At 36.5% G+C, this 24,542-nt stretch overlaps 4 protein-coding genes across 7 annotated transcripts; 3 read left to right on the forward strand and 1 right to left on the reverse strand.

The window, feature by feature from the left end:
- The first annotated feature begins 1,096 nt into the window (after positions 1-1,096).
- LOC140036879 (uncharacterized) lies at positions 1,097-3,426 on the forward strand. Its single transcript, XM_072079911.1, has 3 exons — positions 1,097-2,203; positions 2,297-2,384; positions 2,705-3,426. Exons 1-3 carry the CDS (start codon positions 1,396-1,398, stop codon positions 3,312-3,314), a joined length of 1,506 nt encoding a protein of 501 aa, XP_071936012.1. The 5' UTR covers positions 1,097-1,395; the 3' UTR covers positions 3,315-3,426.
- Positions 3,427-3,761: 335 nt separating this feature from the next.
- LOC113731962 (protein STRICTOSIDINE SYNTHASE-LIKE 13) lies at positions 3,762-5,705 on the forward strand. Its single transcript, XM_027257514.2, has 4 exons — positions 3,762-4,245; positions 4,550-4,834; positions 4,968-5,135; positions 5,225-5,705. Exons 1-4 carry the CDS (start codon positions 3,878-3,880, stop codon positions 5,622-5,624), a joined length of 1,221 nt encoding a protein of 406 aa, XP_027113315.2. The 5' UTR covers positions 3,762-3,877; the 3' UTR covers positions 5,625-5,705.
- Positions 5,706-5,710: 5 nt separating this feature from the next.
- On the reverse strand, positions 5,711-8,770 carry LOC140036880 (F-box protein At3g07870-like). 2 transcript variants are annotated; one of them, XM_072079913.1, is made up of 2 exons: positions 8,563-8,770; positions 5,711-7,479 (listed from the first exon to the last, which is right to left on the reverse strand). In XM_072079913.1, the coding sequence occupies exon 2, from the start codon at positions 7,454-7,456 to the stop codon at positions 6,086-6,088; it is 1,371 nt and encodes a 456-aa protein (XP_071936014.1). In that variant the 5' UTR covers positions 7,457-7,479; positions 8,563-8,770; the 3' UTR covers positions 5,711-6,085. The 2 variants fall into 2 exon arrangements, with proteins under 2 accessions (XP_071936014.1, XP_071936013.1); XM_072079912.1 differs by having other exon boundaries at positions 5,711-7,483; positions 8,563-8,768.
- A 4,549-nt stretch (positions 8,771-13,319) lies between these two features.
- Positions 13,320-23,979, forward strand: LOC113731963 (methionine S-methyltransferase). Of its 3 annotated transcripts, none has more exons than XM_072079914.1 (12): positions 13,320-13,805; positions 15,678-15,871; positions 16,035-16,241; positions 16,375-16,470; positions 17,339-17,527; positions 17,596-17,784; positions 17,889-18,125; positions 19,176-19,310; positions 19,919-20,239; positions 20,360-20,539; positions 21,754-22,719; positions 23,298-23,979. In XM_072079914.1, exons 1-12 carry the CDS (start codon positions 13,565-13,567, stop codon positions 23,595-23,597), a joined length of 3,255 nt encoding a protein of 1,084 aa, XP_071936015.1. In that variant the 5' UTR covers positions 13,320-13,564; the 3' UTR covers positions 23,598-23,979. The 3 variants fall into 3 exon arrangements, with proteins under 3 accessions (XP_071936015.1, XP_027113318.2, XP_027113319.2); XM_027257517.2 differs by lacking the exon at positions 13,320-13,805 and adding an exon at positions 14,448-15,099; XM_027257518.2 differs by lacking the exon at positions 13,320-13,805 and adding an exon at positions 15,117-15,212.
- The last annotated feature ends 563 nt before the right edge of the window (positions 23,980-24,542 follow it).

The raw sequence follows: 24,542 nt of genomic DNA on the forward strand, positions 1-24,542 counted from the left end.
CATTTTTTTTATTGTCTCACTTAATAAAACGACGTCGTTTTGGGCCAAACTGAAGCCTTTTGACGTGGTTTATTTCTGGCCTTACCTTTCTTTCTGTGAGGGGACCGTTCAGGAGCGGTCCTTCTGAGGACCGCTCCTGCCCCGTATCCTCATAATAAAGTTTGAGGACTATAGCTTCATAAAAATAATTGAGGAACTAAACTAACTCACAATAAAGTTTAAGGACTATTTTGGCTTTAGAAAAATAATTTAAGGACTAACTTACAATTTCATTCTTGCTTTTTCCATTCATACTATTAGAAAATTCAAGACAAACTATATAGCGTAAAAAACTCGTATATATCTGTCATAATCAAAAAATGTATATTTCTAGCAATTCGACTATTTAAAAAGATATTAGTAAACTAAAATTTTAAATTACTTAATATATAAAGGTATCTCTCAAAAAAATAAAATAACTGATATTTTTAGTTTCTTTTTTTATATAGTTTATTAACTGTTATGTTATTATGATTTGAATTTTTTACTATTGTTATTAAAAATTATTGTATTCTAAACTCTAGATGTGTTGATTTAAATAATATTTGAAATACTTTATGTGCATAGATAACATACTTTGTCATGGCACAGACCCTATGATAATTATTATTTTCAATATATAAAAGCAAGAAAGATAGAAATAAATAAAGAATAAGTTTAAAAAGATTAAAATTAACGTATGGATAATATTTGCAAAGAACAGAAATTATTGGATTACATGAGAGATGGGAAGAAAGACAAGTAGAAAAAGACAAAAAAGGAGAAAAAAATGAAATAAAGTAACATTTATTATGGAATGGATACTTTTGTCCTGAAACATAAAATAGGGGAACAAAGTGCCTATTTATTGAGTTGAGGGGAGCAAACTGCAACTAAGGGTGGATAAAATTTAAGGGGTTTAATGCTTCTAACCCTAATTTGAAAGGCGACGGAAGTAGACTTTTTCCACTTCTTTCTTGCGTTGCAAACAATGCTGCATGGTTAGATACCAGCTTTGCCAAAATCACATAAAATGATAATCAAACAGAGGAAATAATAATCAACTGAAAAATTGATATCGAATACCAGTTTGCACATTAATGTATCTAGCATTTTTTGTGAATCGTAAGGTTTTTTTTTTTCCCTTAGTTTGCCAAACAAAGTCAGAAAACTCCGACTCCTAAGTGAATAATGGAAACAAAACCTCCCAACTTTCGGATTCCTCCCTGCTAAAGATTAAGTCTTTATATTTACTTGATTAACTCTGTAGATTTACTTTGTATTTTGCTGATCATATTTAGTTCATTGGCGGGACTGCAACTTCTGACAATTGTGGTGCCAGCAGCTTTACTTGGTGTACGTCTAGCAATAAATTAAATGTCAACTGAAGGGGTTGATTTTGCTGGAGATGAAATCAGATCCTTCGAACCGAAGGAAATTGATGATGAAGTTGACAAGGCAACTAGGTCATTGTACGACCACCTTTCGGTCGAGGATGAAGCCCAGAGGTTGTTGAAGGAGATCAGAATTGCTATGGAACAAGTCAAAGAATCAAAATTTTACGCCAATTTAACCGAGCAGATTAAAGGAGATGCATTCCAGAGCCAACTCAAGCGGGTCTTGGGGCCTAATCATTCTCAGTTGGAGATGGTTATCTATGGTTTAGGTGGCTTGGAGTTTAATTTCTCTCCTCACCATCAACTAGCCATTGCCTTGCTACTGAAACAAGATTTTTGCTGGTGGATTGAGAGGATACAAGTGTACGATCCCGTTTTCTCCCCTGCAGACGTTCTTGTCTTGAAAGAATTAGGATGTGAAGTTCTATCAGTCAACGAAAGGTGCAGAAGGAAAGTTGAGAAACCCACACTCTTTTACATGCCCCATGCCGAAATCGATATGGTGGGTGAATTGCTGGGGGCGAATTGGTGCCCATCTCGGATCAATCTGCTCATTATTTTGGGCGTCAGTTTTGATTCAAAAAGTAGTAGTCGATGCCGAACGGTCAAAAATTCCAAAATTAAATTTTTTGGTTGCCCAGTTGATTTTATATATGCCATCCAGAACCACACGAAGGAAATATTCATAGAACTAAATTATGGTAGTGTCTATGATGGCATCTTTGACAACTTCGCTTTCCACTTTTTTGAGGTAGATTCTCAACTTGATATGGAGACGCTCATACCAGGTATTTCTCCTCTTCTTTCTTTGGTTTCAAGGAATGAACTTGCACTTGTATTTGCAAGATTTGATTATAAACGCAAATTTCTGTTTGGAATAGATGAGGATGGGGAACTCTCAAAAATTCGGTTAGAACGTCGAAGGGAGCTAGACATGACTGAGCCTACTGACTTCTACTGGGAGCACAAGTAAGTATCGTCATCCTTTTAAGCAGTTTAATTTGCTTTCAGAAATAATCCATAATTAGTTGCTCAATCTAATTAATATTGCATCAGAGTTGTTGCTCTACACATAAAAACTGGCTATCCTCTTATGAATCTTTGGCGGTCCTTTTCCATCTGGAGTTGATAAGAGTGTAACAATGAATAAACCTGACCCTAAGACATGAACTGATTTCTGTTGTTCTAAACCTTGGTGAATATTTGTGGTTTCGAGTTGCTCTTACATCTGAGTATTACTCTAGCCTCATGATGCTAACAACGGTATTTATAAATATGTTTTTTTACAGGTGTACAGAAGAGTATTTCAGGGAACCTTTTACAGAAGATGCACCCAAAGAGGATTGGTCTGGTCTGAATGGAGCATATCGAGGTCCCCGTAGGTACCGGTGTTCTTGGAGCCCACCTCCAAGGGGATGGATAAAGCTGAATTTTGGAGGAAGAAATTCTAATAATGGAGACAATCTTGGTGGTTTTGGTGGCATTTGTCACAATGACTCTAAGGAACCTATACTGATATATAGAGGTGCTCTTGGCAAAGTGGATCAAACTACTGCCTGTGTTGAGGCATTGATGTTTGGACTGACAGAGCTGTTAAAGATCCCTAAGGTTACAAGAAATTTGATCGTGGAGGGAGATGATATTCGGGTCATTCAATGGGCTAACAAACGCCAACACGAAATTCCAGAAGAAGTTCATGAATCTCTGAGCAGAGCACTTGACTTGCTCAGGGAGTTCCACACAGTCATTTATCATATTTATGAAGGAGCAAACTTGGTTGCTAATAACTTGGCAAAGAAAGGCGCTTTGTCAGGCAACCATGTTTATCTGGCAGGCCAAAATGCTGAAGATGTAGAGGATGTTGATAACCTTGTTAAGAGCTTACAATTAGTGGATTAATCTTTGGGCATTTTTTTTATGTTTGACTCTTTTTTATATATTTTGAACTCAGAATATATAGTTGGAAAATCCAAAGGGTATCATATATAATAAAAATGTTAAAAGGGTATTATCAGTTGTTTCCTCCTCAATTAAGTTGTGACAGCCAAATAATGAATTGTGGATGAATCTGGCTTGTCAGTCTCATGGTTATGCGATAGAGAACCCCTTCATTTACCTTTAAATAAAGCTGTTTGCTGATCACTTCAACACCAATGAGAAATGTGAAATAATAGACAGTAGGGCAGGATGATTAAAGAATGGGCTGGAATTTTCCCCAGAAAAGAAAGATTACCTCTGCTGTTGTACTGACTACAAAAAGTTTCAACAACCAATGCCAAGGACATGATCAACAACCAGCAACCTATCCCTAAACCGATATGCTTTCACAGATAAAGCATGCATTCATAGGAAAATTGAATATCATCGTCATTCATGATTTAACCCTCATAACCCTTCTTCCTCCTTTCCTGCAGACAAAACACACATACACACATAGTCAAATTTATCGATCCTGTTTCAACATGGAGAAGCGAATCCAACTCAGAGATGAGCTGCTTTTGCAGCATCCTTATCTGCTGTTCCTTGTTCTGGCTGTAGGGTTCCTAGTGATGGACCCTTTGGATTTAAGTCCTGTAGGAGGGATTGATTTTAGGCCTGTGAAAAATGATGTTGCACCATACAAGCAAGTCCTGGAGAGTTGGCCTAGAGACAACAGGAGCCGGCTAGGAGAGGGGAATCTGGAATTTGTAGATGAAATTTTTGGACCCGAGTCTTTGGAGTTCGATATCCTGGGTCGTGGCCCTTACACTGGTCTGGCTGATGGACGCATTGTAAGGTGGATGGGGAAAGATGCAGGATGGGAAACATTTGCATTAGTAACTCGTAACTGGTAAGCTTTATGGTAACATCTGCAGCATTGACTAAGTCACACTAGATAATAATACTGCAGCAAAAGAACCTAGGAAACATGTTTCTTTCTTCAAGCTTGACCATCAGTTCTCTATACATTTAGTTTAATGCTTAACAGTGCAAATATGAACTGCTAGTTCATGTCAAGATTATCATCTGAGCAGGAGTAATATGATCAAGGATTGACCTCTGCAAATAACATACCTGATTATGCTAATTAGTTTTAACTAATTAATTTAGGATTTGTCCCTGCTAAGTGCTAATTTTTGACCTTCACTTGAAAGGACTGAGAAACTCTGTGCTAAAGGAAAAGATTCAACAAGCAGCAAGCAATGGAAGGATGAGCCAAAATGTGGCCGACCCCTTGGCTTAAGGTTTGATAAACAAACTGGGAAGCTATACATTGCAGATGCTTACTTTGGTCTCCTGGTAGTGGGGCCTGAAGGAGGAATTGCCACTCCTTTGTCAACTCAGGTGGGAGGCAAGCCCATTCTATTTGCCAACGATCTCGACATCCATAAAAATGGATCCATTTTCTTCACTGACACCAGTACAAGATACAATAGAGTGTAAGTTCAGCAGATCCAGCAATTTTTTTTTTTTGTTTTAACTAAATAAAAGATGACTATAATTTGTATGTGCACTAAATGAACTTTTTGTTGTTTAAATGTGATTGAACACTAAACACCCTGCTGAATGCAGAAAGCATTTCTTCATACTACTGGAAGGAGAATCTACCGGTCGACTCCTAAGATATGATCCTCCAACTGGAACAACTCATGTGGTCTTGGATGGCCTGGCATTTGCTAACGGAGTCCAATTATCTAAAGACCATACCTTTCTCCTCTACACTGAAACAACCAATTCCAGGTTAGTAAGGCCACTAAAATTCTTGTATGTAAAATTTCCCTTCCTGTAACTGAAACCCTACAAACTCATTAACACTTCGTGCATGACAGGCTAATGAAACTGTGGCTGGAGGGTCCAAAATCAGGCAGCAGGGAGCTTGTTGCAGACCTTCCCGGATTCCCAGATAACGTGAGGATAAATGAGAAAGGGGAATTCTGGGTGGCAATAGATTGTTGTCGAACGAAGGTACAGGAGACTCTGATTCGAAATCCCTGGATGAGAAACGTATATTTCAGGTTACCGATTCCAATGCGGTACTTGGCCAGGATGGTTGGGATGAAGATGTACACCGTGATCTCACTCTTCAACGAGAAAGGAGAGATTGTGGATGTTCTTGAAGACAGAAAAGGCAAAGTGATGAAGCTAGTCAGTGAAGTGAGAGAGTTGAACGGAAAATTGTGGATTGGAACTGTGGTTCACAATCACATTGCCACCATCCCTTACCCCTGAACTCAAAACTTCAGAAAACTTTCCGCCTCTTGGTCCAGGCGCAGTTGTGTTAAGCTCTTGATAATGTGAGAACTTTCAACACCAAAAAAAAAAAAAAAAAGACTTTTATCCTTGGATAAATGGACACTTCTAGTTCCAATTTCTTTAGCTTTAAAGTCACAAAGCCAAGATAAATTACTTATGATCTCATCATCGCTATCATAAAATAAAATTTCTCAATAATTAATTATCAAATCAAATCTAATCTAATCTATAAAGAACTCCAAATTCACCACCCTCTTCTATTGGCTATATTACATACATTTTGCCAAGATGCCAATCTACCTTTGATGACCCGTTGATTGATCCTAATAAGAAACGGTAGCAAGCATTAGATCACTGATAGTGACTTTGAGCATGTTGTCATGGAGATATTCTGAGTATTGATTTAATTCTTCAACCGAACCGGGGGATGAAGGACATCAAATCACTGATATCTTTGCCGGCCTCGCCCTTCCCAGATATTTCACCTCCAAATTATTGCCCTGTAATGCATGCTTGAGGGATATGAAACTCGGAATGTGGACAACAACTTCGGTGACCCAGGGCTCCAGGACCTTAAAATCTTTGAAAGTTCCTGCTCGAGGACTGTATGAAACTACAGAATTGTCGGAGACGAGCCACAGGTCCCCGTTGTTCAGGAATTTGATGGGGCGGTTCAAATGTTCCAAGCGCAAGCCAGAATAGAAGTTTATGGTGATGCTGAAATCTTTCGTCCATGATTCCTTCACACCATAATCTTTCATTACCCAAGCCTCGAAAAGATTATCCTCGTAAACATAGCAAAGACAGAGACATCCTCCTAGTATGCCTACCGTAATCCAGGAGATTTTGTTGACATACGATTGACTAAAGTGACGCGGTGTTGGAAGATGCTTGAAGCATTCTTTCTCCAAATCCAGTGAACAAATTAAGTCAGAAGGATTGCAACTAGTAGTAATCCAATGAAAACAGCCATTTAGAAGAGGATCAAATGATCCCTGAATCTTGGGACAAGGAACATTGTATATCTTTCTCCAGGACGTCGAGCCCAGTGTATGTATCTCTACCATTACTTCTGTTTCAGGTGTGAATACTAAGGAACCAACAACATATGTTACACACATGAATCGAACAATCTTATACTGCCTAGTGCCTGGGCAGAAGCCAAATCCGGAATGGTTCATGTATGTATAGGCCGGTGTTGATGAAGGCAGACAACCGGAAACCACATATTCGCCCAGAATAGGATTTAAAATGACATAAGCGTTTTGTAACGCATAATATAGACAGAGCAGCCCATTACATGATCCAACTATAACAGCTTCCCTTGCAGAAAAGTAGAAATCAGCATTCTGCGTGGTTAACGAACGACAGGGATGGGATGGACTGCGAGCACGACAAATGTCATGATGACAGGCCGTGCTACAAGGGGCACCTTTGGAGACCTCATCAATGTCGAGCAAATGGAAGCAAAGAAGCCCCTGCTGGAATATATTCTTCTGAAGAGCCAAGCTAACTGTGGTGAGAGAAGTCTTTGCTAGGTGCAGTTGGGCAAAATAAGGTTGTGCGAGGAGGTCAAGGAATGCTTTGCACACTAGTCTACAACAGCATATGCTCTTCAATGGAAGTCTGGAAAGTATATCATAAATTAGGTTGACAGGGAGTTCAAGTATAGGAAAATTTACAAAGAGGGTCACTGCTGCTGTTTCAAATTCCGACTGCTGTACATCAATCCAGTTCCAGCCACTCTTTTTTCCAGTACCAGGGAGCTGCTCGAGTCGCCTTTTCCTTTTCTTTCCAGTCAGGGCCATTCTCCAGATTTAAGGCGTCTTACCTACCTAGAGGAAGATATATTAGCCCAAATTAGTACAAGGCCCTTGAGATTTTCAGAAAAGAAAGTATAAATTCAACCCATTGTCAACAACACTGGCAGCTCATTCTTGTTTGACAACAAGCAACCAATTGAACATATGTATTTCTATAGCATCAAAAAGATGAAGCTAGACTGACGGCCACCCAAATGCCCATATAATCAGAACAATAGAAATTCTCACGCAAACAAACTATATGCAAATACAAACGAGCCAGACTCCAACGAAAAACTTGAAAATTATCCAGTAAGGAGGAGTTCACAGAGGAGATCAAGACGCTAATGCAGCTATTTGTATACATCAAGGCAACACAAAACAGACGTGAAAAGCATGTAAAAATCAATTAATTTGCACCATTTAATTAATTCTAAACTTAATAACAACAATCAAGTTTCTATACATAAATCTAAAAGAGAATTAAAATGCTGGAATTTAACCATTCACTTTAAACCCCAAAAGTATGTGGTAGTAAGTCCAAAGCTGATGTATATACTCCTGGAGTTTGACCGCCATAAAACAGGGCATGCATGCTTTAAATCTGGGCAGTTTGACCGCCATAAAATCATTTAGCTCTCTCTTTTCTTTTCTTTTCTTTTCATTTTTTCCTTTTTTTTTTGGTCCCTTCTTCTCAGTTTTAAACTTTTCCTAGCTATCAGCACCATGGGGAAAGCTCAAATACCAAGAATCAATAATCCCACAAACAAAATGATTAATCTTTACGATATTTACCCATGAACTACTGTTTCATTGGAATTCCCATTTCCCCCTCTATTTTCTGAAGCTTTCTTTCACCCTGCTGACATTTTAAACTAGTCTAACTTAATTTAAACCTTTCATTCCATGTCAGAGATTGTTGCATGCAACTCAAAATACCTCAAATATTCAAATCAGCTTCAGTTTTCAAGTAGTAACACAAAACACAAGCAACCCAATTCAATTTCACAGCTTATTAGCTTCTACAAAAATTAAAAACCAAAATCACTGAGAATTCAAATGCCATGATCATTCTTTATCGATGAGAATGAAATTAAAGAAACAGAGGGTACCGATTGAAGCGTGAATCAATCAAAATTCGCAGAGACTATTCAACTGGAGAACAAACCCTTTTACCAAATTCTGCAATTGGAGAAAACTCACTTGTTTTTTTTTTTTCCCTTTTTTGGGGATTTGAAAGGGGAGGTGTATTGGGATGAATTTTGGACATAGTGGTATGTGAATAAGCACCGAATAGCAGTTATAAAGAAGAGCGAAGGCACGAGGAAAAGCAGTATGAGGCTATGAATTCCAGTTCTACACGGAACTCATTTATTCCCGGGCCTCGTTTTGTAATTTCTTTAAAGGCCCCAAACGATTCTTTGAATCCAAACTGCTTGGTTCATTGGGTCCTAGAAATCAGCCTGGAAAGGTTCGGGCATGGATCATGGATGAGCCTAGGGGAATTTTTTTTTTTTTTTCAAACGGTCCTAGTCCAAAGAGTTGAGAACTCTTGAACACTAATGATACCTGTATTCATCAAAACCTAGTATACTTGCGTAAAAAAATCTGTACTCTAACAGTGCGATAAATGCACCCCAGGTGCAGATCGGCTGGCTGTGGGATCACCTCATGAGGCCCCAGGTCATGTGGTCCAATCTGCCCTCTTTAACAATCTCTGGCTTCTTGGTGGTGCGGGGGTCAGGGCCCAGTGGAGGACTAGTCGGTTGCCAATGCAGTTGGATACCCACTGAAGGAAAAAAAAAAAAACAGTGCGATGAATGTCTCCTCAAAAATATATAAAGTAGACCACTCGTTCAAAGTAATAAGGTACGAACTTGGAAATAGTTAGTATCTCTACTTTCTTCATCAACCCGAAAAAAGTTAAAAAAAAAAAAAAAAACACTACGGACTCTGCCAAGAAAATCAAAGTGCATGGCAAGTACATCAAAATGTATCACAAACTATCTTTTTTTTTTTGTTTATTGTTCAATTGACATAATTTTTTTATAAAATTCCTAATACCGTTTCGTTTTAGCTAATAAAGTCGCTTCCATCTTTAAAATTTTGGACCACTAAAGAGAGCATGAAAGCATCATTAGGCGTCACTACAAAGAGAACTAAAGCGATGATGAGAGCAAGTCATGCTATGTGGCCACTTTCTAATACAAAATTGTGACTATACAATTTGAAACACCTAAAGGATGCTGCACAAATTACAATTATTACATCCAACAATTGTCCACGGATAGAAATTAAATTTAGTGTACAATTTTTCTTATATACTATATAATATGAATTCAAATTTAAATTATAGTTTTGTGTATTATTACATGGCACTTTTGGAGCGCATCTCATATAATTACTGTTATTGACTGTGCATTTCTTCCATTTTCAATCTTACATAAATCTATAAAAGATTATATATGGCTATTTTGAAACCTTAAGAGAATCATCTGACATTATACAAAATCACAAGAGAATTATATGTAATTTATCTTATAAAAAAAGTCACTACATTATCCGTATATAAAAAGTTAACTCGATTAAAAACCACTAAAGACAATCACTCGTGGTAGGTTGAAACCACCGACTGCGGTGGTGTCATGAGGTAACGGAGATGACTGCCATGTCCTACCACTATTTGCTTGTTGCAAAAATGATTTGAGAAAACGCCGGCCAAGAATTGTGAACGACATTGCAAGATGTTAGGATATTCTTGCTCCAATAACGGCGGACAGGCAAAATATGTCTAACTTTTTCTTTAATTTTGTGTACACTTTTCTGCAATTTTGTGTAACACATATTCAAGTCATATACGCGCATATCATAAAAAAAAATAAAATAAAAGTTAGCGCTTCTTTTTCTGTAACATTTTAGACTAATGATTCGTTGTGCATTCAAACCCATTATATTACATTAGTATTGGTTGAAAATGTTATTGAATAAATAGCGAGAATAATTAATCTGAGTCCATAGTTGTTGTTTGATTTCAAAATTACCTCTCGGTTCAGTTGGCGCCCAAAATTTATATACTCTTACGTATTTGATTATTTATTACGCAAAAAAAAAAAGGTTGAAGGACTAAATAGGCAAAATTTTCAAGGACAAAACAACCACCGCACCTCGGGAAATGAGATCGAGATATGGGAGCTTTAAATCTTTCAGCGCAATTGTTTGTGTTTTGCAGATTCCTGTACGAAAATATCCATAAGTGAAAGTTCTCTTTTGTCTTCTCTGAAAGAAAGACTAGAGTACTGTAAAGGTATAATTTCAGAAATCTCCTTGATATTTTTAACTATTTCACTTAGCTCCATCAAAATTTTAAAATTTACACTTACATCCCTTGATTTGACGCTTTTATAACCAAACCTTAAAGTAGTGTCAAAAATTTAATGAATATTCTAAAATATCCTTGTCTTATAAGGTTTAATTTATTCTTCTAAATATTTGTAAAGTAATTTGACATAATTACAAAAGGAATGAGTATCAAGTTTTTCGTGTCAATATTTGTTGTTTAATAATCAAATATAATAATAAATCTATTGCTATAATAGGCTAGTTTTTATAATGCTTTTATTGGGGATATGGATCCTTTTTAAGATAGAGAAGAAAATATTATCTTGATTTTTTTAAAGGTTTATCGACTAGTTCAGTGGTAAAACTACTATAGTTTGATAGTGAATTTGGACCATTTGTTTTTAAGTTATTGTTGATTTTGAAACAAAGAATAAAGGAGTTCAAAAGTTATCAAAAATGTCACTAGTTAAATGTTTAATCAGATAGAGATTAGGGACAACATTGATAGTTATTTCGAAATTTTAGATGAAATATAAGACAAATTAATAAGAAGGAAAAAGGAAAAAAAGTTTATAAAACCCATACTTTTGTATAGGCATGGCATGCAAGAGAGATTTATTAGAATGTTAAGATTAGTGTTGTCATTTTAAATGAGCAAGGGAGATATGTGTAATTTTTGAAACCTTAGAAGTGTTAAGTGAAATTGTCAAAATCTCATGGGAGGTTCATGAAATTATCCCTAGTATAAGAACAAAGGTCCAGTATATGTCCTTTGTCTCCTTTTTATCTATTTTGGTAGTGTAGAATTTAGCTGGCTGAAATCCCTTTGGCTTCCTCCAAAGCAAAGGATCTTTTCCAACTGCTCAAGCATTGACAATTACTTGTGTTTTTGCCAGAATATTACACCTCATTACTTTGATGTCTCAAGTTGATTCTCAAGGATTTATGAATAAATCATCGTTAAGCTACATCAAATATTAGCGAAAAAGAAGAAACCATCATTAAGCTACGTCAAATATTAGGAAATAGGTATTTTGAAAGTTATAAAAACCATCTCAGATTATAGATTAAATTGTGCTACTAAGTTTAATTAATTGAATTTGTACATAATTCTTATTCCTGTGTTCGGTAAATAGTCTCTTAATTTGAATATTAAAAGTTTTTCGAGAAGTTAATGAGAAAGGACAATTGGGAGTGGGAGAGAGATGGGTTGGATGGTAGAATAGAAGTTTGCAAATGAGAAATTTTAAGTTCGACACCTCTCACTTAAAGAGAGAAAGAGGGGACAATTGCTATTACTAATGTGCATTGGATACCTTAATTATTGCGTCTATCGAAATTAATGATGCGTGCAAGCAAAATTGCAAATCTTTGTGAATAATCTTTAGGTGAAAATAGAAATCAGGTAATTGATAATTGGAATTGTAAGACTCTTTATGCATATCAAAATATGTCTTTTTTATATTTTTTTAGAAAAGTATTATAATTGGGAACCCAAGGTCCAATTGTCAACGACGCCTTAATCTTCGAGATTTCTAGGCTCCGAACACCTTCTCGTGAGCTCCTTATCCATATCTACGTTTCTCACCTTAATTTCCATTTATTTTTTATTTTTTTATTGATTAGTTGTGTTCTTTTACCTTTTTTTTTCATAATCTGTTTTGGGTTTTTCTCTTTTTTTTTTTTTTTTTGGCTTTGGTTAATTGTATTGCGTTAATTGATGATGATGATTCAGCAATGATCAGATTTTTCAATATGAATTGCATGAATGGCCAACCCTATGCATGGTTTCAATCAATTGTATTTTGACAATATGCTTCCCTGCACGTACATATGGTTATGCATGGTTTCGGCCAACTTCGTTTTGACAAGATGTTTTCGTGCACGTATCTATGATTGTTAGAAAATTAGATGATTAACTAATCCTTTTTGCAGCATATAGTTTGATGAGTATAAATCATCTTTAACTCAAAACGACCTAGCATACAATTTTAGAAAATATACTCACTTCCATTGATTCATGAATCATTGCCTTACTATACTAATAAAGAAAAAGAATTAAGTATTTCCCCAAGTAACAAAAATTTTCTTTTCTTTCCTAATTTTTTAATAGCGATATTATTTATCAAAAAAAAAAATAATGAACTTCCTAAATACATTTTCTCTTGTGCTAATACTTAGTATTCAATGTGCCCTAAATAAACAAATAAAATTATTATAGACTAGTAATAATTTTATTTTGTCTCAAGATGATACATGGATTGTTGCCATTCCATTCTACATTCCCTCTCACCTTCCCTACCCCAATTAAATAAAACTACACTCCATATACAATTATTTTTTCTCCAGTGGACCATAAGGTGATTGCTCACTAGATATTTCCTTAACAACCAAATATCATAAAAAATCTCCAGAGTCTAGACTTTTTGTTCCTTTCACTAACTTCAAGTCCCACGTTGGGATTCATACTATAAGAAATAAAAGTAAGTCGGTCGGTCACCTTTACACCAAAAAAGTCAAATATCTGGAAATTAATTTATTCCCCGCCCCAAAACTAAGCAGGAAATATGTATCCTCCGTACCTTTTTCTTTTTCATTTTTTCACTTTATTTCATTACTATTTGCGCCTCTTCGCTTTCCTTTTCCAGTAGCAGCACTACAACTACAAGTACTTATTCGTTCCCCACTCTTCTTCAGCTCCCATTTTTCCCCACACGCACACACACCCCAGTCAGTGAGACATTTGACCGAACGGGCGGCGCCTTGCAAAGCGCAATGGCAATGGCGAGTAAGAAATCCATGGATGAGTTCCTTGATCAGTGCGAGCAGTCAGGTGACGCCGCCTACAGCGCTTTCCGATCACTTCTGGAGCGGCTGGAGGATCCTGAAACCCGGAAAGATGCTCGGATTTTCTTGTCGGATCTCCATAAACGGTTCGACAGTAAAGAAGCGGCTGAGAAATGTCTCCAGAGTTACCATTTCCGGATTGAAGATATTTATCTCGAACAATCTGAAGGTCGTTCCCCATTTCCATATACAATCCCGTATTTGATAGCATTCCGTGTTTTTCATGTTAATGACAAGCTTTTTTTAATTATTATTTTGGAAAGTAATGAAGGAAATGCGATATCCATTCATAAATATTGAGAAATGAACTTCGTAGGTGTGACGGCGACTGAGTTTTATTGGCTAGGCGTGAGTTTGATGACGTGGTGTTCAACTTTTTCTGGATGATGTATAGTTTAACATCATAACGTAGTCTCTAGCTTGATTGTATGGTAGCTTCTTTTTTTATTTTTTTCTGGGGGAGGGTGATGCAGGGGGGGGGGGGGTGGTTTGGGGAGCGGGCTGGGGTTCTCACTCTAAAGGATTGGTTATGATTTGATTGTTTACAGGATGTAGTGGTTGAATAGTTATGTCGGAGTAAAAGACAAAGTAAGCTTTGATCTTAAGCTAAATCGCTGTATACACTGTGATTTAAGTAGGCTATTGACCCTTCCTTTTTGGAATATCAATAAAAGTACCCAGCCTGATATTAACTGCTCATATATACCAAAAACAGAATAAAAGAAAAAAAAGACTCCAATTCTGCTTGGATGCTATTATGCTACTCCATTTTGTTCTGGCCAACTATTGTTTTATTCAGAAAGTAACAGAGTCGCACAGTTCCCAAATTGTGCAGCCCCCAGAAGTGATTTATTTAGAGCCTTTTTTTTTTTCTTTTGAAAATTACAAGGGGTAACAAGTTAATTATCTGCTTGGCAGAACTAGGGAGAAGAAGAGTTAAAAAATAATTTACATTTATCTAGATTGCAATTATAATGGTTTTGTCACATGGATAATGCTTCTTAGACGAGTCTCAGCCTTCTGGATTAGAACATCTAAGCTACACCTGTTTAAGGAAGATCATGCTTTTTTTTTTCCCACACTGCATTCATCTTGCTTTCCATGAATCTTTACATTCTGTTTTTTATGGTTTATCTAAGATATTTCAGTGGCTTCAATTTGCACAACCCTGGTTTTATTGACATTGGTTGCCTCATAAATAGAAGACACCAAAAGGATGCCACAAAGGCCTTTTAAGATAAGAAAATGCTAAAACACTAGTTCAGGTCCATGGTCCTTTCTAATTATTGTAATATATTTTGGTTCATTTAGTAGGAGGGGTAAGAGATGATCAGCAAGAAGGGAAGTATTGGAAATTTGATATGCTAGCCTTACCAAATGAATTCCAGCTGCCCTTCTTATTTTTACCAGAACAAGGAAGCAATCGCAGGATAATAAGAAGAAAGGTGCAGAATACATTCTGGGTGGGTAAAATCATAGAGAAAGATAGTTAGCTGAAGTTTAAGCCACTGAAACCTTTGATGTGTGGTGCAGTGGCATGAGTTTTGTCTTGAGCAGGATAACAGGTCCTGAGAAGGTTTTGCACAGTTCTTCATCTTATTGGGCTCGTTGTAGTATACAACTTTGCACATCAAATTGGACATCTTTTTAGACAGGAATAATTTAACATGTGCTGCTTAATTCAAGTTATATGATTTACATTTCAAACTTCAATTAATCATGTTATTGGGTCAAATAAGAAAAACTCATTCTACATTTTTGAGCATTGTATTCATCTTTCATGTTTTGCCATAGAATATGTGTGCCAAAAGCTATACACATATAAAAGTTGTGCATGCTTTTTTTTTTGGTCTACAAAGAATTTTTCCTCAAAATTCATTAAGCAACTCCTGGTCAAGGACAAGCTTTTAGGACAAGGCTTATTACACTGAGGAATATAATCCTTTGACTTCATTCTGAAACATAGGAAACCAGCAATTGAATTGATAAAAATGCCTTTAAATACATATGCTGGATTAAACAATTATTTTCTCTGCTGCAGGTTTCCAGGTGAGAAAGAAGCTGACAATGATGGTCATACCCAGTATCTTTATCCCAGAGGATTGGTCCTTTACTTTTTATGAGGGGCTGAACAGGCATCCTGACTCCATCTTCAAAGACAGGACAGTAGCTGAGCTTGGCTGTGGAAACGGATGGATATCCATAGCTATTGCTGAGAAGTGGTCACCTTTGAAGGTCTGTGGTTCCTCTTTCTTAAATGAATATGAACCATCACATCAGGGAATGATACAAAATACAAATACTAGTGGCATGTGTTTACTTATCTTTCATGGCTCCTAGAGTCAATCATTTTGATCAAATTTAGTTTCACAGTGTTTCTAAATTACATTTTTTACAGGTATATGGTCTTGATATAAATCCAAGGGCAGTAAAAGTGGCTTGGATAAATCTTTATCTAAATGCATTGGATGACAACGGCGAACCAATTTACGATGAGGAGAATAAAACTCTGCTTGATAGGGTAGAATTTTATGAATCTGACTTGCTGTCTTACTGCAAAGATCATAAGATAGAGCTGGAAAGAATTGTTGGGTGCATACCACAGGTACATTCCTTTACTGTGAGTTGCTTTGAAGTCTTCAGAACTGATAATGTTTGAATCATTGTGTTGCTTTGCATCATTTTAGAAGTTGAGTGCAAAACATATAATTCTCTTTCTCTTTTGGTTTCTGATGCAGATTCTTAACCCTAATCCAGATGCTATGTCCAAGATGATTACTGAATATGCAAGTGAAGAATTTCTGTATTCATTAAGCAACTATTGTGCACTACAGGTTGGTATGAAAACCCGAGTTGGTGGATATTTGATTTCATTCCCTGGCATGTGATTTGGAGAGTTCAAGCTTAGATAGTTGTCCAGTGGTGCTTATGGATTGTTCTGCTTGTTCTAATGTTATCTTGAAAATAGTAATCTTAGGAATACTCATGAGATCTTTCAGTCCTTAAGCATTTTGTCTGCCTTAGGAGATCAAGGAAAATGTGGTAGTTCTTCAATCTATTCAGGAGTTCTTAAGTTGTTAGCCTTCTGATTTGGGCATGGGTTCACTCGAGATTCATCTTGTATTCCTTTGTTTTTGACATAAATTCTATTTTGAGAATTTGTGACTGAATTGCTAACATGTTAAAGTGGTCAAATTAGATAAATAGCTAGGCAGAACAATTTTGCTTTCCTTCTTTTCCTTTTTTTGAAGTATCATAACCTTGTCTGGTTAATTTGGATAGCTCCTGTATAGTTTGAATTACGAGTTTGGAGTGATTTCTGCTCCTCTAAGCTTATATTTTTGGAGATGAGTCTGATTGCGAGTTATATTAGATATCTTGGTTCCATTTTATCTGCTAGATGTCCTATCTCCAGATGAATCAGATATAAGATTGATATTTTGTTCTTCTGTTCAATCAGAGAACTGTACCAGAAACCATTTCTATCAAACTTCACTAATGCAATTTTAATCCCTATATTACAACAGTTATTTAGAAGTTTTAATGATGTGCTTAGGCTTTAATGTACTCTTTATCTTATTTTTTGACACTATACTACTAGTTCTCGCAGGGCTGCTATGACAAATAATGTGTAGTTTGTTCTTCTGGTCTGGAGAAAGTTGCTACTCTGATTTTCTTAAAACAGTTTTTGCTCGTCCTTAGGGTTTTGTGGAAGATCAGTTTGGTTTGGGGCTGATTGCAAGGGCAGTTGAAGAAGGAATTGATGTCATAAAACCTATGGGGATTATGATTTTCAATATGGGAGGTCGTCCTGGACATGCTGTTTGTAAGCGCTTATTTGAGCGCCGTGGTCTCTGTGTTACCAAGCTTTGGCAAACGAAAATTCTTCAGGTATGTACCTTTTCCTGTCAAGCATGATACTGAGGAAATTGCACACCTTTTGAAGCCTTTCTCTGCAGGCTGCTGACACAGATATATCAGCTTTAGTTGAAATTGAAAAGAGTAGTCCGCATCGATTTGAATTTTTCATGGGCCTTGGTGGCGATCAGCCAATTTGTGCTAGAACTGCATGGGCCTATGGAAAAGCTGGTGGTCGTATTTCACATGCATTATCAGTCTATAGTTGTCAACTCCGTCAACCAAGTCAGGTATTACATCGTACTGTAGAAGTTCAATATCTAATGCATCAAGCTGATAGGCCAGTTTATGTGTTAGCATAAATAAAGGGATGCTGATTTAGCTTATCTGACAGGTAAAAAAGATCTTTGAGTTTCTCAAAAATGGGTTCCATGACATCAGCAACTCCTTAGATTTGTCCTTTGAAGATGATTCTGTTGCAGATGAGAAAATTCCCTTCCTAGCTTACCTTGCTAGTGTTCTTAAAGAGAACTCATTTTTGCCTTATGAGCCACCAGCAGGAAGCAAACAGTTCCGAAGTCTCATTGCGGGGTTTATGAAAACCTACCATCATATTCCCCTCAGTGCTGATGTAAGGAAACATTCTACTGAAGATTTTTATTTGTATCTGATATATAAAATTTCTTTTTCATCCTTAAAAATTTTTTTCCTACAATAAATAGACTGAACTCCTTTGACTGCTAAATTTCATTGTGATGTGCATGGGTCCCGGTTCTAGACCTAGTTAAGATAAGAGCAAGAGAGATCCTTTGTGGCATAAACCTACGGAAAGTTTCACTTTTATGAAGAATAATCATCATATACATGAATTTGAAAAGATATGTGTGGCTGCAAATGTACATCTACCTTTGAAATACATGTTTGACTGAAGACATGTTATGAATCTGGTAGATCGATAAGCAGAGGTCTTCCGTTTAAGTATCAGACCCAGTTAAATAAGAGAATAACAGATGCATATGATAAAATTTCTTTCTATGTAAAACTTTATTCTTGTACTACTATACCCTAAGTCTGTGGTAATGATAACTTGATAAAACATAGTCAAGCTCAGAATTATGTTCAATGCTGATTATTTAATAATGGACGTACTCTCTTGACTTGGTTACTTCTAGTATACTGTTTTATTATTCCGGAAATGAGTGTGAGTTTTTTTAGGGAAAGAGAAGTTATCAGATCATTTACCACACAATAATTTGTTTTTGACTAGGCATTATCACTCAAAAGGAAGCATTTCTCTAGAACAATAAACTAGCCAAACCCCAAGAAGGTGGTTTTTATAGACGACAACTATAGGGATTCTTTATACTAATGTATTACAGGTCTTTAACTTCTCCATTCTTGCTCAATTAGCTATATCCTCATTCACCTTGCCCAATTTCTATCCTAATTTATGTGTTGGGCATGTTGTTTTCACCTGAATCTGACTACCTTTAGAAGCGTCACTTTTCTGAACTGCCATGTGTTTCTTCTGCTAAAATTGTGCAAGCATGCTTACAGTTCTTGGTGTTTCTTGCCTATCAGCAATAGCTTATGTTAACAGTTTATTCTGCAAGAATCTTATTTGCCATTTCATGTAAAATAATGTGCATTTTCTAATCTGATTTTCTCAAATGCATTTTAGAATGTTGTTGTATTTCCTTCAAGGACTGTGGCAATTGAGAATGTTCTTCGATTGTTCTCACCTCGTCTTGCCATTGTGGATGAACATCTGACGCAAAACCTGCCTAGGCAATGGTTAACGTCATTGAAAGTTGAGGTATGGTTTCGTTGACAATACACTTGCATATGATCACCTTGATTATTTAGGCTGTCATCTGGACTTGAATTGATCATGATTGGATTTAAGCAATGGAGCTATTATTTTAAGTTTGAATCTAGTACCTGACTAGAGATTTTACAAACTAAATATGAAAGATTATAAAATTAGATTCAATAATTATTGGCATTTCCAAGAAATTTACTAGACATGTCTAGTAACACATGGCTTTGGTTAGCTTACTTTACGTTTTTCTAGAATTCTTTTCCCTGACGCGTATCTAAAGTAAAGGAAACATGAGGTCCTCTCTCTCTTCCACCCCCTCTCTTTTTCCCCCCATCTTTTTCTCCTTCTCTGCAGTCTCTGATGCTATAGGCATGAAGGATTATTGTAATACATTATGGAAGCTATGTTGCCATTATGTAAATAAAGAAGTGTTTGCTGACAAATATGGTTGACAATTCTTTGAGTTGGCAATCTTTCCTTTTATTGCGTACTGTGTCCTTGATACTTTGGCTAGTGGGAAGCAGAGCAGTTTAGTCCCAGTTGGATTCAAAATCTCTTGTTGGGCTCTTCTATTAACTTTCCAGGTATTTGGCTCTTTGCAGACTGCAGAAACCTGTAAGAACTCGGAGGAGGTGATCACTGTGATTGAAGCTCCTCGCCAGTCGGATTTGATGGTAGAGTTAATAAAGAAATTGAAGCCCCAGGTGGTAGTCACTGGCATAGCTGAATTTGAGTCTGTTACTAGTTCTGCCTTTGAACACCTTTTGGATACTACTAGAGAAACTGGATCTCGTCTTTTTATAGACATATCAGACCACTTTGAGCTATCTAGCCTCCCTAGTTCCAATGGGGTCGTAAAGTATCTTGCTGGATCTCCTCTTCCTTCACATGCAGCAATTGTTTGTGGCCTATTGAAAAACCGGGTGTGCATGTCATTCTTTTATGTATTTTATCATCTTCCAGAGAATTGACCTGTCTAGTGCCTCGACGGATTGCAAGATCGACTATTTTTCTCTAATATCCGACCATATAATTTGTTCCAGGTTTATTCTGATCTTGAAGTCGCTTTTGTGATATCAGAAGAAGAAACAGTTCTTAAAGCATTGTCCAAGACTCTGGAACTTTTACAAGGGAGTACTGCACTAATTAGTCAATACTATTACGGCTGCCTCTTCCATGAGCTTCTAGCATTTCAGCTTGCAGATAGACATCCTGCAGTAGAGGTTAGTGAATGATCTCTACTTGCCTTCCTTCTGCTTGTTCAAGAGTACTTTCCTGTGGGGTTCTCCAAATTTGAGGCTTGACAAGGTTATAAGCATTATGAACCCACTTGTCTCCCCTTTTTGGCCAATGCAACTGTCTAGATTCTACCTTGTTCGTTGATAATTGGCTTTGGCACAAGAAAATGCCATTTGATTGGAGGAAAATATTTTAGCTAAAAATATTATAGTGGTACTACTGTGGAATTGCTGTTTATTTCATGTTGCTTTTTAAATATATATACATGCATGTGTATATATATATTGTGTATATATATATGTATTGTGTATATATATATATATACATATGAAGAAAAGACATGCCTGATATGGATATAAACATAACCCTCAAATATGTATAAATTGCTAGTGAGATTTAGTTCCTTTAAGCATTTATGGTTTTCCTACGCATCTTTTATGTGTAATCTTTTGTATGTGGACATGTGTGCATCACTAGAATGTTAGGTGTAAGAAATGTACAACGATGCAAAACCTTGATACTTGTTTATTTCTTCTCTCGTCTTTCTGCCAGATAATGTGTTCACATACTCCATCTACCCAGATGGAGCAGTTTGCTGAAAAGAATTTGTCTTTATTTAGGTGACATCTGTTAAAAGCTGAACATGAAATGGAACTTTTTTACCCTTCTTTTTTTTTTGTTTTTGGGTTTTTGTGTTTCTTATTGTTCATCCATTCCATATTTGTTTATGGATGTCCAAAAAGTGCATATTATGAAATTATAATCCCAGTTTTACCTGATTTGGTTGCACCGTGTTATATCAAAACTTCTAATATGTAGTTTGTCTATTATTTATTAATGGGAATTGCTTCCCTGTTTAATACAGATATGGGTTGAAAATCATATGATGCTCTGACGGTTTACCAATATCCCCTTGTTGATTACTTGTATGAATCCATAATTCCAGTTTTACCTGATTTGATTGTACCCTTGGGTACTTCAGAACTTCTTAAAATGCTGTTTGTCTATCATTTATTCGTGGGAAGTCGGAATTACTTGCCTGTCTATTATAGAATTTGGGTTAAAAATTGTATGATGCTCTGAATGTTTACCAATATCCCCTTGTTGATTATTTGTGGCATTGGAATTCCTAAGCAAAGCTTTCCAGAACACTTGAGGTATGTCTACTAATCAATTGACCCTGTACACTTGATTTTAGAGAGGAGCTCAAAAGGGGAAAGCAAGTGAGATGATTGGCTTTTCAAGTGCAGCGATATCTGTCCTTGATCACGCTGAGTTGTCTATCACTGAAGCAGACAACTCTTCTTTGATCCACATGGACGTGGATCAAAGCTTTTTGCCAATTCCAAATGCAGTAAAGGCTGCTATCTTCGAGAGTTTCTCAAGACAGAACATTGTAGAGTCAGAGACTGAGGTAACAAGGGGGGTAACTCAATTTGTTGGCAGCAGTTATGGTTTCCCAACAGATGGCAGCACAGAGTTTTTGTATGCTGACCGTCCTCTAGCTCTTTTCAATAAGTTGGTCCTTTGCTGCCTTCAAGAAGGTGGAACCTTGTGCTTCCCAGTTGGATCAAACGGGAATTATGTCGCTGCTGCAAAGTTCTCGAGAGCAAATATTCTAAATATCCCAACCAGTTCTGAAGTAGGCTATAAATTGACAGAAAATACTCTTGCTAGAGTGTTTGAGACTGTGAATAAACCTTGGATCTATATTTCTGGACCAACTATCAATCCCACTGGATTACTTTATAGTAATGGAGAGATGAAAGATATATTATCAGTCTGTGCAAAGTTTGGGGCTAGGGTGATAATTGATACATCATTTTCGGGTGTCGAATATAACGATGGCTGGGGTGGCTGGGAATTGAAGTCTACTTTAGCAGCACTAACTTCATCTGCCAAACCATCTTTTTGTGTTTCATTGCTGGGGGGATTGTTTCTGAAGATGCTTACTGGAGGACTGAATTTTGGTTTTCTACTTCTGAATCAGCCTTCTTTGATTGATGCTTTTAATAGCTTTCCTGGGTTAAGCAAACCACACAGTACTATTAAATACGCAGTCAAGAAGTTGTTGGATCTCAGAGAGCAAACAGGAGGAAGCCTACTGAATTGTGTTGGTGGGCAGGAAAAGGTTATGGAAACCAGATATGAGCGCTTCAAAGAGGTAAATATTTCTGTTAAATAAGATCTTCCACTGATTCCATGATTCTTTTGAAATGGTTCCAGTACTCGCCTTTATTGTTTAATTCGACTCTGAATTTCTAATGATTTCTTTGGCCCTAATTGTTCAGCTTCCAAAGTAAGATAGCATCAAATGCATTGTCACCTATCATTTGTGAAAATGCATATCCAGCAACAATAGATTGCATGATGATCTTGAATTTAGTTGTATACCTACCGCTGTGCCATTGACTCTGACAAAATTTACTATTAGTAATGTGGTACACAATTTGTTCAAAAAGGCCAATCACTTTCATTGTTTCAAAAAAAGGTGCAGGGTAAATTTAGGTAGAAAAATGTTTACAGATGGAATGACCATCAATTGTAAACTATTCTATAGCCTGTCTCCACTACTTTTTGAGTTTTTTTCCGTCGGACTTTGACTATTTTTAGACACAGTATGTCTAGTTTGTAAGGTCCATGTTTTCCATATGCTGAACTTCTATTATTTGCTTTGTAGTTTCAATGTTATATGAACCATGACTTGATGCTAATTTCTTTTGATTGTGATAAATTTATCAGACCCTTCAAAATTGTGGTTGGGAGGTACTAGAAGCTCATGCAGGTCTTTCTATGGTAGCAAAGCCATCTGCCTATCTTGGTAAATCCATCAAGGTCAGTGAAAATTCAGCTGCCTGGGAAGCCAAGCTTGATGACTCAAATATTAGAGAAGCTATGCTTAGGTGCACTGGTTTGTGCATTAATAGTGCTTCTTGGACGGGAATTCCTGGTTATTGTCGGTTCACAATTGCCTTGGAAGATGGTGAATTTGAGCGCGCATTGAACTGCGTTATCAAATTCCAAAAAGCTTTTGGTAATTGAGATGCATACAATCTTGCCATTGCTTCTTCACATTTTCACAACTTGGTGGTTGTGAAGCTTTGAGATAAAAATATGCTCTTAATACACGTCTCGCTGTTTGAGGCTGCCTTTCTTTCTCTTTTTCTTTATCCTTCATGCGCATGTTTCTAGATTGTTCCCACGGTTATGAAGTTGGGCTCGCTGGATGACAATATATTTTGTCTCGAACATAATGATGAAAGGTGTCTCATTCATCTCCATTATGATTCTGCTCCAGTCTCGATTTCTTTGTAAAGACACAATCTCGTGTTTCTGCTGGATAAGAAACTTAAGCGAACCAATTTCGCGAGGTGATACTACAAAAGTTTTATCGAAGAGAGATTCCATCCTTGGTTATCTTGAATTGAATTGGGTTATTTCCAGAAATATTTGCATTTCCTCATTGTGCTTGTCAAATACCTCTCTAGCTATTTATTGTACAACTTGCCTAATCTTTACCCAGAAGACACATGTTTAAGATAAACTTTGTTGCTATTACAGACATTATTCCGTGAGAAAATGCCCATAATTGGCCAATATAGTACTTAGGGACTATAATCTCTCTTAACAAAATACTGTGCATCATCAACTTTCTCTCTCTTTTTTTTTTTTTTTTTTGCTTTCCTGTAAGTGGAAGATTTTGAACTTAAAACTTTTTATTATTATTTCTCTCATCTTATCATTCAATTCAACTTTTCCTTCACATGCATTTATAATTTTTTTAATCTTTTTTTGGTATTAAGTGAGGTTTGAAACTTTTTATTTACATTTTCTCTATTCGTATCATCGTACCATCTAACTTATAATCCTTTCTGCACGTGTATTAATAATGTGCTTAATCTTTAGCTTGTAGGCAATTTCTTTTTAAGATAAACTTTCATTGCAAGTGCAGACATTTATTTCCTTTGGAAAATGCCTATAATTGAC

This window comes from Coffea arabica, chromosome 2e (genome assembly GCF_036785885.1).
Source record: "Coffea arabica cultivar ET-39 chromosome 2e, Coffea Arabica ET-39 HiFi, whole genome shotgun sequence".
In the NCBI taxonomy this organism is placed as follows: Eukaryota; Viridiplantae; Streptophyta; class Magnoliopsida; order Gentianales; family Rubiaceae; genus Coffea; species Coffea arabica.